The sequence below is a fragment of the Cydia fagiglandana genome, chromosome 8 (assembly GCF_963556715.1).
Source record: "Cydia fagiglandana chromosome 8, ilCydFagi1.1, whole genome shotgun sequence".
Classification (NCBI taxonomy): domain Eukaryota; kingdom Metazoa; phylum Arthropoda; class Insecta; order Lepidoptera; family Tortricidae; genus Cydia; species Cydia fagiglandana.
Window position 1 is genome coordinate 27,618 of NC_085939.1, and position 20,556 is coordinate 48,173.

The 20,556-nt window shown below is 43.7% G+C and overlaps 1 protein-coding gene across 1 annotated transcript; it reads left to right on the forward strand.

Annotated features, from left to right (window-relative positions):
- Positions 1-2,843: 2,843 nt before the first annotated feature.
- LOC134666884 (uncharacterized) lies at positions 2,844-19,663 on the forward strand (the record flags this gene model as incomplete). Its single annotated transcript, XM_063524190.1, has 5 exons — positions 2,844-3,024; positions 6,332-6,769; positions 17,458-17,598; positions 18,677-18,811; positions 19,444-19,663. Coding segments are annotated over 5 exons (1,101 nt in total), but the record flags the coding sequence as incomplete, so codon positions are not given.
- Between the last annotated feature and the right edge of the window lie 893 nt (positions 19,664-20,556).

Consider the following 20,556-nt stretch of genomic DNA (forward strand, 5'->3'; position numbering starts at 1 on the left):
TTCTTATGTAAATTGGCGTACTTACCATTGAATCTCATAGAAAACCGTCACTAAGCAAAAAAATACAATTTACTTCCCTTTAATGACATTGTTCCTATGAGACGGGCACCTATTCCCTCTATTCGCCATAACGACATTAGCGCCCTCTGGCGGTTCTAATAGAGCTAGGGCGATAGGTGTCTTCGTATTGCGTGCGTTACGATCATACGAGCTAGATGGCGTTATTAACTCAAAAACCCCATTTTTTGGATAATGACGTTATGTTTCTCAAGGAGCGATGTAGGTACGGCGGTATAGTGAGCAACTTTCGTCTCTCACTCAGACACTCACTCCTTTGTGATATGAAACAAAACATTACAGTACTATTAGTTATTCTGTGACATTACGTCGATTAGATATGTTCAACAATAGCCCTTGCATTTCAACTCTATGGAGTACATTTCCATGAACGGTGGCACTTTCGTCAGCGGCGAGGCGGCGGCGGCGGCTCGGCGGCGGGTCCCCCACATTGTGTTGCAAGCCTGCGTGGGACCGCCGCCGCATCCACGGACCGACACTAGACTAATCTAGACCCGTATATTTACTTAATTGTCGAAGCTACGTATGCTTAAGGTGCAGTGGGTTCAACCAGCATAGCTTATGGAAGCTATTCTCAGCGCAAAAAATATGAATAGCAATCTTAAGGCCTTTCTCTAATAACTTCATCGATTCCAAACCTGATTAAACAACTTTCGCTAATGGAAAAAACCGGGCAAGTGCGAGTCGGACTCGCGCACGAAGGGTTCCGTACCATAAAGCAAAAAAAAACGGAAAAAATGCAAAAAGAAAACGGTCACCCATCCAAGTACTGACCACGCCCGACGTTGCTTAACTTTGGTCAAAAATCACGTTTGCTGTATGGGAGCCCCACTTAAATCTTTATTTTATTCTGTTTTTAGTATTTGTTGTTATAGCGGCAACAGTAAATACATCATCTGTGAAAATTTCAACTGTCTAGCTATCACGGTTCGTGAGATACAGCCTGGTGACAGACAGACGGACGGACGGACGGACGGACGGACGGACGGACGGACAGCGAAGTCTTAGTAATAGGGTCCCGTTTTACCCTTTGGGTACGGAACCCTAAACATCACGAACATATACGACTATTTAGGTAGGTATTTATTAGGTAGGTACTTATGAAACGCACCAATAAGTATTTATAACTTTTTTGTACTGATTATCAAAAAGCATAATATTATTTTTTATCGAACTCATTTTGTTTTGTTAAAAATAACTAAAAATAAAAATAGTAACATAAAAATGGTCCCGCGGGCACTCACGGCCGTCCACTCAGTGCTCAGCGAGAGGGGACCTGAACTCACTGCACCTTAATGCGGTAACCGCTATGCGGGCTGCGGGGCCTGCGGGCCACGACGGGCACGTTTTGTATCGGCAGGATTTGATAGATAAGTAGACCATTCTTGGGTAAGGGCTCACGATTTTCGAGGGCAGGCACTTACCTGCCCATCGTGTGGGTGCAGTAACATACGTTATTATACATACCTACATACACTACGGTAGCAGTTATATATATTATAGATATATTATATACTTAATAAGTAACTAATAGTACTTATACACGGTGCGCTAAAAATAATGGACTTAAAGGTGCTGATACACTTGAGAATTCGGTTACCACGATAGTTATTCGTGAAATATAAAACAATTTAATGTCTACCTATGATCACCAGGTGCTGGTAAATGGCTCAAATCTCAGACATAATTTTGTTTAGGTTTCTATTATATATTTAATTGTTAATAATTGTTTGTTCCTAACTGCAATAAAGTCACAAAAAAACTAGTAAACGTTATACATACATACAAAACTTCTCCTCGCTCTATTTTCTTTGTATTACCTACTTTATTATTTTTTAGCAACAAATTACTTAATATAATACCTCTTACCAGACATATGTAGATATATGTCATGGGTATTGCTATTTGCTATTCTTTTATGGGAGAGGCGTTTTGGCAAAAGTTTCTTAAAAAATAATATGTACTTATGTGCTTGGAAATTGCACCGAGGCATTGCCTCTTATAGTACTTACATAAAGAAAATTTTAACAGGTGTATTTTACGGATACGGATTTGAACTAATGAAACTAAGCGCACGTGAGGGCCTAATTAAAAATAATTTGAACACACATCAATAAGAAGTAGAGCGTGTTTTAAACAAGCTTAACTTTAAAAATCACCACTTTTGCAATGGCGTATCTCTTTAAAACTCCTTTTAATATTCACGACCTTACGCTTAAGTATTTCCAAAGATTGTATTCGTGTTTAGGCAAAACCTTGATACGTGGGTTCAGGATAGAGTAATATTTTTTTATTCTTGCCCCATTAATATATTAGGCTCTATCGACACATAACTGGCCCTGTCAGAGGCCACATTCAATAAGTAAATATTTAAACAGACAAACCTTGAATTAGTCGCGGATTAGTTTATATTATTTATCATCGCGGAATACTAAGTGTTTTCGAATGACATCATGCAAATGCCTGTCAGGAGGATTTAGTCAACTTAGGTCTATAAGGAAAAAATACTAAATGTAAAAAATAAAAATATAACCGTGTTCGCGCGAACTGTACATTTTTCTCTACTCTGGGCAATAGTTAACAGCTTGTGGGCATGTAAGTAATGATTTTATCATAGTTCTCTAAATAAAAAGAGGACCTTTTCACGTGGATAAGGGTTAAAGAAGAAAATTAACCTTTATATAGCCCTTAACTCTTGTGTATGTCTACAGGAAAGACGTAACACAGTTTTCTGTTTGACCCATAAAGTTGTTTGTTTTTTTCAGAAATCCAAACGTTCGCGTTCGTTTGAGACGGCTAGTCTTCTGATATTCCTGTTCCACGTGTTCGCGCATGCGCGCGGCACACAGTTCGCGTCGCACGTGAGCGTGAACACGCCAGCCCACAGCTTCAGGCACGGCGTCGGGGACCCGCTGCCCACGCGGCAGGGCTATAGGAGCTCCAGACGTAAGTTGGACAGTTAGTTTGCTTGACGTTTCGTGCTGTTATTTGATCGCACACCGACTACTTGGGTGATTTTTGCTCATCTTTAACTTAAAAAACCGGCCAAGTGCGAGTCGGACTCGCGTTCCAAGGGTTCCGTTCATTATTAATATATATATATATATATTATATATATAATATATATATATAATATATATATATATTTAGTCAACTTAGGTCTATAAGGAAAAATTCATTATTAATATATATATATATATATATATATATATATATATATATATATATATATATATATATATATATATATATATATATATATATTGTTAAAAAAATTATAATGTACGGAACCCTACATTATTTCACATATATGTATATATATGTGAAACGCGAGTGAATTGCGTTTAAAAAACCCGCAGGATCAAAAACTAAGTAATTAGTCCGACTCACGCTTGACTACATATTTCTAATAAGTTTTCCTGTCATCTATAGGTAAAGACCTATTTTATGTATTTTTTTCAAAATTTTAGACCCAGTAGTTTCGGAGATAAAGTGTGGGGGGGGGGGGAAATGGTCATTTTTTTATCTATTTTCTTCAATTGCTTCTACACTGTTTATTCTAAAATTAAAAAAAATATATGTTTCAGATTCTCACATTGAGCTCTTTCATTTTATATGTAACACGATATAGTTTGAAAAACTTTATTTTTTTATTTTCTCATTTACCCCCCAAAAGTGGCCCCCATGTTTAAAATTCACTTGTTTACGTTACGTCCGTCTTTGGGTCACAAACTTACATAAGTGTACCAAATTCCAACTTAATCGGTCCAGTAGTTTCGGAGAAAATAGGCTGTGATAGACGGACAGACAGACAGACAGACGCACGAGTGATCCTATAAGGGTTCCGTCTTTTTTCCTTTTGAGTTGCGGAACCCTAAAAACCGAACAAGTGCGAGTCGGACTCGCCCACCGAGGGTTTACGTACTTTTTATTTGTTATTTGTTGTTGTTATAGCAGCATCAGAAATACATCATCTGTGAAACTTTTTAATTGTCTAGCTATTACAGTTCATGAGACCAGCCCCTAGTAGCATTTTCGTTGGGGCCCACGGTGCCAACGGTAGGGAAAACGTTGTGTTGAGGTTCGTTCCGTAGCCAACGTTAATTTTGTTTTGGCCCACCATCGCATTTACCAACATTCGCTGTGGCACAGATGCCCAACAATGGGCCTTTGTGTATTTTGGTACCGTTGGCTAAACAACGATAATATCCGTTGGCCCAATGATGACATATATCGCATTTACCAACATTGGCAGTGGCAGTGATGCCCAACAATGGGCCTTTGTGTATTTTGCTACCGTTCGCTAAACAACGATAACATTCGTTGGCCCAATGGTGACGAATACCGCATTTACCAACATTGGCTGTGGCACGGATACCCAACAATGGGCCTTTGTGTATTTTGGTAACGTTGGCTAGTCAACGATATCATCCGATGGCCCAATGATTACAAATATCGCATTTACCAACATTGGCTGTGGCACTGATGCCCAACAATGGGCCTTTGTTTATTTTGGTAACGTTGGCTAATCGACGATATCATCCGATGGCTCAATGACGACAAATATCGCAATTACCAACATTGGCTGTAGCATTGATGCCCAACAATGGGCCTTTGTGTATTTTGGTAACGTTGGCTAATCAACGATATAATCCGATGGCCCAATGATGACAAAAATCGCATTTACCAACATTGGCTGTGGCACTGATGCCCAACAATGGGCCTTTGTTTATTTTGGTAACGTTGGCTAATCGACGATATCATCCGATGGCCCAATGACGACAAATATCGCAATTACCAACATTGGCTGTAGCATTGATGCCCAACAATAGGCCTTTGTGTATTTTGGTAACGTTGGCTAATCAACGATATCATCCGATGGCCCAATGATGACAAAACTCGCATTTACCAAAATTGGCTGTGGCACTGGTGCCCAACAATGGGCCTTTGTTTATTTTGGTAACGTTGGCTAATCAACGATATCATCCGATGGCCCAATGACGACAAATATCGCATTTACCAATATTGGCTGTAGCATTGATGCCCAACAACGGGCCTTTGTTTATTTTGGTAACGTTGGCTAATCAACGATATCATCCGATGGCCCAATGACGACAAATATCGCATTTACCAACATTGACTGTAGCATTGATGGCCAGCAATGGGCCTTTGTGTATTTTGGTAACGTTGGCTAATCAACGATATCATCCGATGGCCCAATGATGACAAATATCGCATTTACCAACATTGGCTGTGGCACTGATGCCCAACAATGGGCCTTTGTTTATTTTGGTAACGTTGACTAATCAACGATATCATCCGATGGCCCAATGACGACAAATATTGCATTTACCAACATTGGCTGTAGCATTGATGCCCAACAATGGGCCTTTGTGTATTTTGGTAACGTTGGCTAATCAACGATAACATTCGTTGGCCCAATGGTGACGAATACCGCATTTACCAACATTGGCTGTGGCACGGATGCCCAACAATGGGCCTTTGTGTATTTTGGTAACGTTGGCTAGTCAAAGATATCATCCGATGGCCCAATGATGACAAATATCGTATTTACCAACATTGGCTGGGGCACTGACGCCTAACAATGGGCCTTTGTGTATTTTGGTACCGGTGGCTAAACAACGATAACATTCGTTGGCCCAGTGAGCACAAATATCGCATTTACCAACATTGGCTGTGGTACTGATGCCCGACAGGCCAACAATACCAGTTGAGTTTGCTTGTGGCGTCACTAGATGGCGTTACTGTCTCCAAACATCGAAGTTATAGTTATTTTCTCGATTATTCCGGATATAATCATAATATTTTTTAAAAGTAACTTATAAATCTAATAGCTATAACTATAAAATTTATACATAAATTTTAAAAATTGTATTTTACCAACATTTTCTCAATTTAAATCTCAAAAAACATAAATCTCGCTTACGAAGTTTCAAAGTGCGGTTAGTATATATACAAATTAGAGTGTGTCGTGTATGCAAGTATGTAAGACAGTAATAAACCAGTTCTGAAGCAAGCCGGTCGTGTCATTTGCTCCCATATACAACATTGGCTGACGAGTTGTGAAGTTACCCGCGAGTTTAAAAAATATGTCGTTTTTAGGAAAATTATCGGTTTTCGACCACAAAACTGGCGATTGGCTCATTTTCAAGGGAAAGTTAACAAAATTCCTGCTTTTGAATTCAATCGAGGATACCAATAAAAGTGCAGTGCTTGTTAACATACTTTTCAGATGAATCGTACCGGCTGTTACGTAATCTCGTATACCCAGACGACATTGAAAAGAAAACGTACAAGGAATTGGTTGAAGTACTCGATAAGCATTTTAAACCCAAGCAGTGCTCGTTCGTCGAGAAGGCAAAATTCTACGGTGCTACAAGGAGTCCTGGTGAAACCCTAGGTGACTGGGCGGCGCGATTAAGGGGTCTCGCATGCTATTGCGAATTCGGTACCGCCTTAGACATGGTTCTGCTGGACCGTTTCGTCCTCGGGTTGGGCATGGGCCATGAAAGGGACAAGCTATTTGAGCAAGACTATAAAAGTTTGACCTTCGCGAAGGCACTGGAAATTGCGGAGAAGGCTGAGTGCGCACGAGAGGCAAAAAAGGTGGATACATCTGGCGCTGATGTGATAGTGAAGCAGGAGCCGGTGTTTCGGGTAGGCAGCGACGGTAGGTCGAGCGACAGGTCCGACCGCCGCGCGCCCGGCCGCGCGACCTCGAGCTCCAATTCGAGATATCAGCGCGATAGCGATGTTCCTCGTTGCATCGTATGTGGAATGAAAAATCATAATAGTTGTCGAGCGTAGTTACTGTGGGGCTCGCAGATTCCGAAGTCAGGACACGTTCACGCAGGCTGGAACACGCTGGCTGGCTCGCTGGCTGCTGGTTACCTCTGGATTACCGCACCATTACCGGGGATGTGTAGGGTGTTTAATGAAAACACATTTGTAGATTATAAGAAAACTTTGGAGAGTGTTGGGAGGCTGGTACCTCTGTTGATGCTTGCTGATGAGAATGAATGAGCTCCCAGGGTGGGCGCGTATATATAGGCGCGCTCAGCGCACCCCCACCGTAGGTACTCTAGGCCACGCCTACTCAAGGCGTGGGTGTTACGTGCAGAGTAAGTATTTTCTTTATTGAGCCAATCACAGTACAGTAAATATAATCATGTTACAAAATTAGGGAAAAAGAGGATATATTTAATTGGGGAACAATAAAGACTTATTATCTAACACGTGACATAATAAAACACACAAAAATAGTAAAAGGCAGAAATCGACGTTATTTATTTACACGTTTTATACTTAAATTTATTATGACCTATTCGCGACAGTTCTCCCCCACGTGTGTCAACACCGTATTTAGAGGAGCGTGTAGGAATAAGCCTGGAAGCTGAGCAGCAAACGTCACCTGCGCGCGTGTGTACAATGGCTACTCTTATTTGACCGTCTACATCGGGAAAGAGTTGTGCGATTTCGCCTCTAGACCATGTACCTTGTGGCACGGAGCAGTCGCTAATCGTGACGTTGTCACCTACGTGCAATTTCTGTCTGGTGTGATGAACGTCGGGCATATTCGCAGCTGCGGCGGTAGATGGTAGTGGATTCGTTCGAGGCCTTTCTAATGGTAAGTCGACCACGGGAACCTTGAGGTTGGCCCCGCGACAGGTTCGACACCATTGGCGCTTATGTGATCGATAACGAATACTACCGCGCAATCCGACTATGTGATATTTTTGTTTTAACTCGCTTATCACTGTCGAGTGGTTGCCGTTGTACAGAGCGCGAAAATGATGAATTAGCAGCTTGGTGAAGTCTTCTTTAGCGCGTAGGACGGGTACTTGCTTGCTTCCGCCGTCTGTCACGATGACTCCGTATTCGTCAAGTTTAACTGCTATTCTGTGCAGCGGAGATTTTTTCGGTAGCGCATGCCCAGCTTCCAGGGACTTTACCTCTTCTGGATAGGCTTCATATTGGCTCCGTTTGATTAGCGATATTTCAGCTAATATCAAATTCCCCTTGATCATTTCTGTATCTGTTTTCTCATATGGCAACTTGGCGTTATTTACCTCGGTGGCAACCAGAACTCTAGCCGTGGCCCTAACTAAATGCGTGAATTCGGAAAAACTGTTTACCTTAGGTAGGTACTCGAATTTACTTTTAGTTTTCGTATTTGAGCGTACGGACTTTGACACGCGTCGTCGTGTATGACGTATCGCGGCGTTGTCGGCGACGGGCGCGAGCGTTCGAAATTTTGACGATCGCGGCTTATGATCGCTTTTACGTTCGGGTTCTACAGCCCACCGGGAGGTTGCTCCAACTTGAGCAGGTTTGTCTCGGTCAAACGTCAACGCGGGCCACTTTGTGGGCAATATCTGCGCGGTGGGCACGTCTTTGGGCGGGTTTAGAGAGCTTTCGCTCCCCCCGGCGAAAGACGTGTCGCCTATTCTATCTACGCTAGATACCGCGGGCTTGTTTGACGCGAAGCTAATTGTGTTTACGGCTCGTGCCCAGCTAATCTTAGTTGCAGGAGAGGCCGTGTGTAATCCGTGCAGCAGTTTATGATGACCTGCTTCGCATTCGCCTACACCGCATGCTACGTATTTGCATGTATTCGGCTGATGAGGCGCGGATCCTAAACACCTAAAACACAGCCGCGCGCCCTTCGCTAGTTCCCATCTTTCGGAAATCGTTGCCGCCGTAAACTGTGCGCACGTGCTAACCACGTGATCCTCATTACAAATGGGGCACGTATTGCGCGGCGGGACAGAGATGGACGATTCCTGATTGGATCTAGCTCCGGTTGACGCGGGTTTTTTTTTATTGTTATTATCGCGATGTTTTACTTGGGCGATAGTAGACTTACTGTGCGAACTACTTTTCGTATCGCGGGAGTAAGTTTCGTGGAAATCTGACTCCGAATCCGTGCTAGAGTCGCGAGAGAACGCGGGGGCGCGGGACCTAGAGGGAGCGTTGCTCGACCGCCTAGGCTCATGCTCAAAAGATGCCGTGTTCACTACAGCTCGCGATCTATTAGTCGGTCTGCGGTTTACGCGTTTGGCTGCAGTACTAATGTCGTTGAGAAACTCAGATAAAGCGGCCAGGCCGGGAGTTTCCGAATTAGTCTGCCTATATTTGGCCCATTCGTAACGCACTATCAAATTTAATTTGTCCACTATTTTGTTCACTAGTTCAGGCGCGTGCAAATATTTTTCCTGACGCAACGATTTTATAGTGGCGACGGCGTTCGCGATATGCGCGGCGAAAGAAGAGATATTACCATTGTCTTCGGACAAACGCGGCATGCGTTTGATATTATGCAGTTCCGTAAGTACAATTTCTTCGGGGTCGCCGAATTGCCGTTCTAGCGCTTCCATAATTTCGTATGGATCCTGAACTGTGTACATGATCGATTTTACGGCCGTCCGGGCCTCGCCTTTAAGTGCGCGCCTAATTCTACTGACATTGTTAACGGCACTAAACATGGGCGACGTGTCCTCGAACTCCGCCCTAAACGATATCCATTCGGTTATATCGCCACCGAATGTGGGTAACTCTGGCGGCTTGTGATACATTGGCGCGTAGGTACCTTGCGGCACCTCTAAAAATCGCGGTGGCGGCTTGCTAACCCTATCGGTCGCGGCGCGCGGCGCGGTCTCTTTCGGCGGCGGGATTTTTACGTTTTCACTCGCGATTTCGCGCTGTAGCCTCGCTTGTTCTACCCAACTTCTAGTTCGTACCTCGGCCTCGGTCGCGATACTGCCGCCGTCAGACTGCGCCTTAGCTTGGGCAATCTGCAGCTTCGTTTTGGCGGTATCGGACTCTGCCTTGGCTACGAGTAGAGCGGCTTTACGAACCTCGAGCTCGGCTAAAAGCACGGTTAATTCACTATCGCGGTCCCTATTTGCCGATTCGCGGACAGACCTAACTGATTCGCGAACAGACGGCGCTCGCGGCGGCGGCGCAACAACGGGCGGCACTAAAGTATTCGACCTACTGCGAACTACCACTGTATCGTCATGACGCTCTTCTGAGTGTACCGACTCATTATCTCTCTCACCACTAGTTTTCCGGTTGTCGCTGGTGCCTTTGCTCCACGTATGGGTCTCGCCGGACGTAGTTTTGCCGGACGAGGGCGTGGGCGTGGGGACAGGCTGGTCCCGTCTGCGTGAGCGAAGTGATCTTCCGCTTTGTGACATCTTCTTCTTTCTTGATTTTTACGCACAAAACACAACACTTGACACACGCGGGGGGTCCCTAACTATATACAAATTTACCTGCCTAACGCCTATGCTCTGACGCTACAGAACGCAACGCCAGTGCCCCTAAGCGTGGATCCCTCGGTGCGCTGAATCTCCCGCAATGGCTAAGTGCAGTGCCTAGAGCGTTCGAAAGCAGCGTGATGGTATCACCATGTGACACATGCAACTAAAGTTGCCAGGACGCGTGAGTGGAGGAAAACCTACAACACTGCACGGTCCGCCGGCAAGCCGGTAATGGTGGGTTATGGAGAGGTAGGTAGGTAAGGTCTGAGCCGAAGCGAACTTCGGAGGCTCAGCGCGTTCGTTTTTCTTTTTTCCTCTGAATCAAGTAAAGCTCTACTTAAAATTCAGCGCGTACGTGTTTCTTTCTTCATTCGGCAACGAAGGACCATAATGTCGAGCGTAGTTACTGTGGGGCTCGCAGATTCCGAAGTCAGGACACGTTCACGCAGGCTGGAACACGCTGGCTGGCTCGCTGGCTGCTGGTTACCTCTGGATTACCGCACCATTACCGGGGATGTGTAGGGTGTTTAATGAAAACACATTTGTAGATTATAAGAAAACTTTGGAGAGTGTTGGGAGGCTGGTACCTCTGTTGATGCTTGCTGATGAGAATGAATGAGCTCCCAGGGTGGGCGCGTATATATAGGCGCGCTCAGTAGTAGTGCAGTCATTCGGCACCCTTTTGAAGGGGTGCGAGAGGCCTCTTCCGCCTTCCGGCTGCGGAGGCTGTCTCCGGTCGCGCCCCACCTTGTGGGGCGGTCAATCGCTCGTCATTTTGGGGACGGCTGTGTGTCCATTGAGGGCCAGCTTTCTCGCTACCGGCCGTTTATCCAACCCCGCGACCCCTAGCCCGGTGAGGCGCGCTCAGCGCACCCCCACCGTAGGTACTCTAGGCCACGCCTACTCAAGGCGTGGGTGTTACGTGCAGAGTAAGTATTTTCTTTATTGAGCCAATCACAGTACAGTAAATATAATCATGTTACAAAATTAGGGAAAAAGAGGATATATTTAATTGGGGAACAATAAAGACTTATTATCTAACACGTGACATAATAAAACACACAAAAATAGTAAAAGGCAGAAATCGACGTTATTTATTTACACGTTTTATACTTAAATTTATTATGACCTATTCGCGACAATAGTGATAAGTGTCGCTATAAAAGTCTGCGTTGCCAGAAGTGTGGTGAAAAAGGGCATTTAAAGAAAGTGTGTAAGGTTCGGGTTAATTGTGTGGAAACTCAAGGACAAGATTCGGATACTACTTGTCAGGACTGTAAGGAATGTGAACTCTTTAACCTAAGGTATGAAAATTATGCTCCTATTATTTTGCGTGTAAACATAAATAATAAAGAAATTAGTATGGAACTCGATTCCGGATCTGGACTAGACGTGCGCGCCGCGCCGGCGCCGCCGCGCCGCGCCGCCATTCATACGCGCCGCCGCCGCCGGCTGATCCTCTCGGCGCGCCGATATATGAATTTTCTCAAAAATGGACGGCAAAGTCTACTTTGCCGTCTAAAAAATAGGTCGCGAAGCGCGTAGTTTATGGTCAGTCAAAAATTAAAAACTTAAAAACATTGCAGTCTCGATTTTGGTACTGCAATGTTGCATACAAATTCCATTATTTGTCGAGTTCCAAACTTTTTAGGGTTCCGTACCCAAAGGGTAAAACGGGACCCTATTACTAAAACTTTGCTGTCCGTCCGTCCGTCCGTCTGTCTGTCACCAGGCTGTATCTCACGAATCGTGATAGCTAGACAGTTGAAATTTTCACAGATGATGTATTTCTGTTGCCGCTATAATAAAAAATACTAAAAACAGAATAAAATAAAGATTTAAATGGGGCTCCCATACAACAAACATGATTTTTGACCAAAGTTAAGCAACGTCGGGAGTGGTCAGTACTTGGATGGGTGACCGTTTTTTTGTTTGCTTTTTTTATCGTTTTTTTGCATTATGGTACGGAACCCTTCGTGCGCGAGTCCGACTCGCACTTGCCCGGTTTTGAGAAAAGCACTATATATGACTCGGCTGGAAGGCTACTTGCTGGCTTCGGATTCAACTAAACGGACTCCCAAGGTCGTCCGTTTAAAACGAATCCTCAGCCTGCAAGTAGCTTTTATGGCAAATCTAATGAGATCCTAACGATTTTAATGCCTGAACAAACGTAAACTAACGTCGCCCGATGACTTCACATAGTTAATTTGGCTGATTTCGGGGTGGGGTGGTTAGCGTGAAGACAGCCACCCCACTTTGAAAAAAAAATAATTAAGGATTCGGGGCCCTAACGATTCTAATGCCTGAACAATCATGAACTAACGAATATCTTGCTATCTAGACCAAAAAAACTTACAAAAAGTGGTTTGGGGTGGCTAGCGTGAAGACAGCCACCCCCTTTTGTTTAAAATCAATGTATATTAGAATCGGGGATATGTACAAGAACAGCGTTTGCGTAAGTATAATGCTAGTGAAAAACTATACGTAGTAAATTTTTGCAGTTTTAGTAGGTAATACCTACATGAAAAAAATTGCCACACGCCGGCGCCGCCGCGCCGCGCCGACCAAAAAAGCCGGCGCGCCGCCGCCGGCAAATTTTAGCTCGGCGCGCACGTCTAATCTGGACTTTCAGTGATTTCAAAAAAAATGTATATGGCTAACTTTTCTAAACAACCTCTAATAAAAACATATATAAAATTATGTGTGTATAATGGACACAAAATCACGCCTTTGGGTTATTTTTCAGTTGATATTAATTATAAAGGTATTATAAATAAGATTAACATCTACGTTGTTGAGAACGGAGGGCCACCACTTTTAGGTCGTGATTTTATGTTCAAATTTGGATTTGAATTGCGTCCAATACAAACAAATAAGCTATCGGTGCATAATGATGTTGAAACCGATGTGAAAAGTTTGATTAATGAGTATGCCGAATTATGGGAGGATGGTTTAGGCACATTCAATAAATTTAAAATAAAGTTAAGTCTTAAGGAAAATACCGAACCTAAGTTTTTTAAAGCCCGAACCGTACCTTTTGCTATAAAGAGTAAGGTAGAAGAAGAAATTGAGCGGTTAGTCAAGTTAGGTATTTTGGTACCGGTAAATTTTTCAAACTACGCAACGCCTATAGTTCCTGTTTTAAAACCTAACGGTAAAGTGCGTATTGCAGGAGACTATTCGGTAACCTTGAATAAAGACATGCATGTGGATAGGTACCCAATGCCGCGAATTGAGGAAGTTTTTGCGAAAATAGGAGGAGGCCAATCTTATACTAAGATTGATCTCAGTGACGCATACAACCAGTTCCCTATTGAGGATAAATCTCAGGAGCTTACTACCATAAACACGTCACGGGGACTATTTAAGTACACCCGCCTCGTCTATGGTTTGGCCAACGCGCCGGCCATTTTCCAAAGGACGATGGAGACGTTGCTAGCCGGTATCGAAGGCGTATCCTGTTGGATTGACGATGTATGTGTCACAGGAAGCACTAGGGAACAACATATGTCTAGATTGCGCGAGGTACTTCATAGACTGCGAGACGCGGGCCTACGGCTAAAAAAAGAGAAATGCGAATTTTTCCGCCCAAGTGTTACATACCTAGGTTACGTCATCGACGGGCATGGCATTAGAACGTGTCCAAAAAAGACAGAAGCAATTTTAGGGGCTCCTACTCCTAAAAATGTAATGGATGTTCAAAAATTCCTGGGGGCTATAAATTACTATCGTAATTTTATTCCTAGCGCTGCGTCCATACTGAGTCCGTTGCACGAGCTGCTCCCTAAAGACGTTCCCTGGGTATGGAATGATAGGCACGAAAAGGCTTTTAATACGATAAAGCGAGAATTAGCTTCTGATAGGGTGCTGACTCATTTTGATCCCGCGGCACGTCTGGTGCTGACAGTTGACGCGGGCCCCGGGGGCCTTGGCGCCTGGCTGGCGCAGGGAGTCGAGGGTCATGAGAGACCGCTTGCATTCGCCTCGAGGTCCTTATCGGCGAGTGAAAAAAACTATAGCCAGATCAATAAAGAAGCCGCGGCTATAGTGTTCGGTGTTAGGCATTTCCACCAATACCTATATGGTCGCGACATACCTTTCGTTCTTAGGACTGACCATCAACCTCTGTTAGCCATATTTGGAAAAAAAAATGGGATTCCTATTATGGCGGCTTCGCGGTTACAGCGATATGCTATTTTCCTGTCCGCGTACAACTATAAAATCCAATATATAACGAGTGAAAAGAATGCCATAGCGGACTACTTTTCAAGGTCACCCATTAACACAGATAGCGAACCGGACATTTGCAGGGGCGGATCATATCTTAATTTTATTACAGATAGTACACTGCCTGTTCTGTTCGATGATATTAAGGAGGCTACATTGAAAGATAAGGTACTGCAGATGGTGTCTAAATACATTCGATTTGGATGGCCACGTAAGATAAAGTGTAAAAATATTTTACCATATTATAATTGTAAAAATGATTTGGACGTGGAGGACGGCTGTGTTTTACGCGGGCATAGAATTGTTATTCCACAATTATATCGAGAACAATTGATTAGGGAGTTACATAAGGGTCATTTTGGCGTAGTAAAAACAAAAAATTTAGCGCGGAGTAAATTTTGGTTCCCGGGTATCGATTTGGAAATCGAACGCATGGTTCTCGCATGTAGTACGTGCAGCGCACTACGCGCAGCGCCCGCGCGCGCAGAGTTCCGGCCCTGGCCTCGCGCATCCGGCCCGTGGGAGCGCATACACATCGATTACGCTCAATATGATCAGAAAGCATTTCTTATTGTAGTAGATAGTTATAGTAAGTGGGTAGAATGCATATATATGAATGATTTATCCACAAAGACACTAGTTAGTAAATTAGCCATGTTATTCTACGTTTTTGGGTACCCGCTATTAATTGTATCGGATAACGATCCAAAGATTAGTAACGAGGAGTTTAAAAAGTTCTGTCAGTCTAATGGAATAAAACATCTAACTTCTCCTATCTACCATCCTTGTAGCAACGGGCAAGCCGAAATATATGTAAAATTGTGTAAAAGGATGTTAAAATGCATACTACAAAAAAATTCAAATTCAACGATCTTAGAAATAAATAGGCAATTAGCAAGGTACTTATTTGAATACCGTACTACGCCACACTGCGCGGCCGGTGACTCACCTGCTAGATTGATGTTTGGTCGAGATTTGCGTACACGTTTGCATTTAATTTTACCAAAACACAAACTTAATATATCTACTTTGGATGTTGGCACTAATCGGTGTAGATTGTTTGAGGCTGGATGATGTCTGGGTTCGTTGTTATATATCCCAAAGACCTACTTGGCTATTAGGTAGAATTATTAATAAGTTAGGTAATAGAATGTATACAGTATTTGTGAACAGTCTCGGCATATGTAAACGCCATGTTGATCAATTAAGACGTTATTATGCACCGATCAGTACTGATTACGATTGTTCCGATTTGTCACCACCAAATATTATTAACTCAGAACCACCTCGGTTAAGTATTGCTGAGCCAAATTCCACAGAAGTGGAATCGGTAATGCCCAACGCTTCAAATACAAGCGAACGACATAATATACATGACGAATTCTTTGAATGCGATGATGGCGCCATTGCCGATTCTATTTTGTCTGGACCCGACAAACAGCTGATCGCAGGTTCGTCGTCTGCGACGTCACAGTCAGGCCTCGAGCAAAATGTAAACGCGGAGGGGATGACTGAAGCGCAACACTCACACGCAAACACCGTTGCTACCGGCCGTACGGAGACTACGGCCTCCGTGCCATCAGCTGTTGTTACTGATAATGATAACGCGGCAATGTGTGAGTCTGGCGCTCGTCGCATTAACTTGCGCCCTAGAGATAAGGTTGTAAATTATAAGATTTAGTTTGTAAGTTTCAATTGTTCATGGTGTTTACGGTGTGATTATTTATTGTTATCAGGTTCCCAGAATAAGCGTGGGAGGAGTGTCGTGTATGCAAGTATGTAAGACAGTAATAAACCAGTTCTGAAGCAAGCCGGTCGTGTCATTTGCTCCCATATACAACAGAGTGTATAGTAAGTGTACTTGCTTCAGCAGTACATATACTAAAATTGGAACGTACAGAGAAGATTAACAACAACTGCTGCCTAGGGCCTTCATGTGGATACAACCAATGCGTAGCGTAGTGTAATTGTAATATTTATCAGCAAAGGCCCAACGTCGTATTACACAACCACTTACCTAACGTAGGGTAACTGTAGGACTCGTAAAACAAAAGCCCATTACATAATTAGACTGTAGGCACACTATAAATTACACAACTATTTACCTACGGTAGTATTGTAAGAATCCTACACAAGGCCCAACGTTAAAGTTACAATGTTGGCCCTTTGTGGGACAAGCTGTGTTGGGCCTTCAACCTGGTGCACGACTACCTACCGACCTACCTGACTTGCCGATGGGTAATTGTTGAATTTGCAAACAGAAGCACAACGAAAAAATTGCCCTTTTTTATTTTTTTGCAGTTGGCCCTACAGTAAGCCATACGGCCAAATGTAACAATTAACCAACCATCAAACAAATGTGTATAGGCCCAACCACGGCCCAACCAAAACCACCACCGTTGAATAATTGTATGATTTATTTAAATAGGCCCAACGAAAAAAATACTCTAATGGCCCTCTGTTGGGAATCTTCGGGAGGGCCTTTGTCGAGGGCCCTCCAGCAAATCGTACGGCCAAATATAACGGTTGCCCAACTAATACGTAAACAAAGGCCCAACAAAATCCCTACAAGAAAATGCTATTAGGGGCCCGATGACAGACAGACGACGGACAGTGGAGTCTTAGTAATAGGGTCCCATTTTTAGTTTTTAACTTTGGGTACGGAACCCTAAAAACCGATTAAAATCTTTACACTATCTATCCCTACTTACGTACCTCTAAATATGCTGACAGAAAATTTTGGTTAAACAATTTTACGGAGTCAGTTTTACCTAAGTACTTAGGGGGAGAACCGTTAACGGGCCGTTTGCTGGTTTGACTTGTATCTCATTACTGTAGGTAAGTAACGACTATTGTTCTGTCTTAGGACCACCAGTGCGGCAAATGCAACAACGCGGCAGCGGCGGCGGCGGCTACCCGCGCGTCATGCCGCGCATACCCTTCGACAGCGAAGAGAGACGCGGCGATGGAGTCAACAGTCTGTCGTGGCCTTATGATGCCCAACAAGGTACAATATGAAATGTGCGTCTGATGGCTCCTCTACACGATGGGCCAACGGCGCCAATCCAAGGGACGCATTTATGCGTTAGGGGAGCAAGTGATATTGCTAATTGCTATCTCATTCTACCGCATGGCTGCGTCCCTTGGAGTGGTCGGCGCTGGCTCATCGGGTAGAGGAGCCATGATACAGACGAAGCTCTCAATATGTTTTAGACTTTGAAAGTGGTTCATAATTGTAACATTCCATTTCTAACCACAGCTGCACTACCGGTACTGAACGCGTCGCTGTCATTGTCAATTTCCATAGTAAAATGAACAGTAATGCAGCTGTCGTTGGAAATGGACTGTCACCTTAAGACTGAAACTTGTCTCTGACACATGACTAAAACATCCTCCATATGCGCATAAATATTATCTCTTCTCGTTGTGTAGGCCACCCGCAACTTTGGATATTCCCCGATACACAATTTCCCGCTATTCAAAAAAAGTTGTGATTGGCAAAAATGAAATTCCGTGTTAAACCTCTTGCGAGGCATTATTCGATACAATATTTGAGGATGTCGACATGCGCCGTGTACAGCAGCTAGTATGTACAGTCACTCGCGGCAAACCCGTGGGGCCATTTCAACTCTAGTCAGACTATAAGAAGGTATTACCTAGTTACTTATTCTAATTCGTTGCGTTCGTCTCGTCCAAATTAGTTCTACCTTGCTCTTCCTTTTGTCACCAAAGTAAAAATCGGGCCAGCAGGCGTGTCACGATTATTAAGCAGTGGCACCAGTGAGCACGTTGATGGGCTCTTAAATCAGTAGGTACGGTTATGAATGGTTGCTCTATAAAGAAAAAACACTAACAAATCTTGGCTATTTCGACCCAGAATCACGAGGACTATGTATTAATTAAAACAAAGAAAAAAGTCTCCCTCGTTGTTCGTGCTAATTTTGGGTGTCATTTTAGAGACGCGCCGCGGTTCATACATTTTTTTAAATCATTAATCCTCGTGATTCTGAGTAGAGATAACAGCTTTATCAGATACTTTCCACCTACCTCCCTAAATGTTAAGACGTGGCTTGGTTGCTTTACAGAAACCTATATCCCCGTACTTCCGCCGTCGCCATACAAAGTGGACTCTCCGGACCCGGAGTCGCTCTGGCCCGAGGGTCTCTTCCTGCCGCCCCTCGGCGCCTCCCGTTTCGGCTTCGGCCGCAGGACTGACGCCGGTAAGGATAGCTTTGGTACATAATTTATAACTATTTATTTAAGCCTTATTTAGTGTCCCATTCTCATTGCTGGGCAAAGGGAGGACTCGTTTCCTCCAACTCTACTCAACACTTAATATGTGCCATTGCCATCCCATAAGTCCCATTCTACACCTTATCATTTATTAGTCCAATAATACCTATAAATGGCCACTATTTCACCACCGGAAGACGCGTGGTACTTCCGGTGGTACTTATATGGAAGAGAAAAAGACAGAGCTAGAGACAAGGCGGTTTCGTTTGCTACGGCGCCAACGATGGCATCTTGGCTAGGTAACTTAACCTGGTGATCAAAATTAAAACAACCCACTGATCTGCTTTCAACGGTTTAATTTTCCTTTCACGACTTTTCGTGAGGACGGTAGATAATAGAGTGCAACTTGAATCGCCACCATTGTTCTATTGCTAGCGACACAGACTACAGCAATTATTTCCGTATTTTATGCTTATCGCACGGGCAACTTTAAATTGGGCTACAATAAAGGGTTCAGTCTTAATTTCTTCTATTGGAACTAATTGTAAGGGGTTCATTTACAAGAGTCATAATTTAACTTATTTAACTAAGTTTAACCTTCATAACTTTCACATTACAGAACCGGAAATTGTTGATCCATACCTGGTGGAAGGTTCGGAAGCGGTCGCGGCGGTGGGTCGGGCGCGGCAGCACGGTGTGTACTACTTCCACGACGTACCTCACATAGAGTCGCTGCTCGCCAACCAGGAGCTGCGCGCGCTGAACCGCCTGCAGCCGCACCGCGTCGCCAGCATACGGCACACGTGGCCGTACAACCGACCCTAGTACCACCAACAACGAAACATGTAAAGGCCGCTTGTACCATCGCCCACACTGTTAACTGTCCATCGGTGGACCTTATGCCTATTGTAATAAGGTCCACCGATGGGCAGTTAAGAGTGTTGCTGTTTGATACGTCCGTTGTTGTCACTTTCGGTTGTCCGTGTGAGAGCGTTTTCACATTGTCCGACCCGTTATCGAATATAAAATAAATAAAAGAATAAAAATGTGTTCCTCTGTATTTATTAATATAACTGTAAAATTTTTATAAAATAAAGTCTTCATACAAAAAAGCAGACTTGTTGTCACAGGGCCTAGCAGCTGTTTATCTCATAAGTATATGGTACTATTCGACATCCGATATCGAAGAGACGCTTCCGATAATTTCACTATCTGCCGTATTCGAACTTCAAGATATTCACAAGAGACGACACGTTCTAGATCCATTCTAGATACGTTATAGTTTTTAGCTATCAACTAGTTCTCTTTTGCGGCGCAATTCCGGCAACTAATGTCACTTTTACGTTAGATAGAGTAAGATATCTATTAGATGTGAATTACCTAGATCTCTCTGCTGTGGAAATCGTTCAAGAGTATCTCCAGAATCGCGCAAATGTCAAATTTGACAGGTTAGATCTTAAACATATCGTTATCGTATCTTGGTGATGTCTAAAAGATGTCTATTTCATAATCCGAATCGAGCCTTATTAAATTTCAGCCATGTCGGGCCCCCCGCAAGCTGTCGGACCAACATTATCGGATGCATGTTAACAGATGTAGGATCCACATCCGATACTGCGGAAGCGATTGTATGATCCTAATCCTACATCCGATGTCGGATCGGACAATGTGAAAACCTGAAATATGTAGTTATTTACGATACAAGTCCGAAAAAGAGGAAATTCGAAACGAG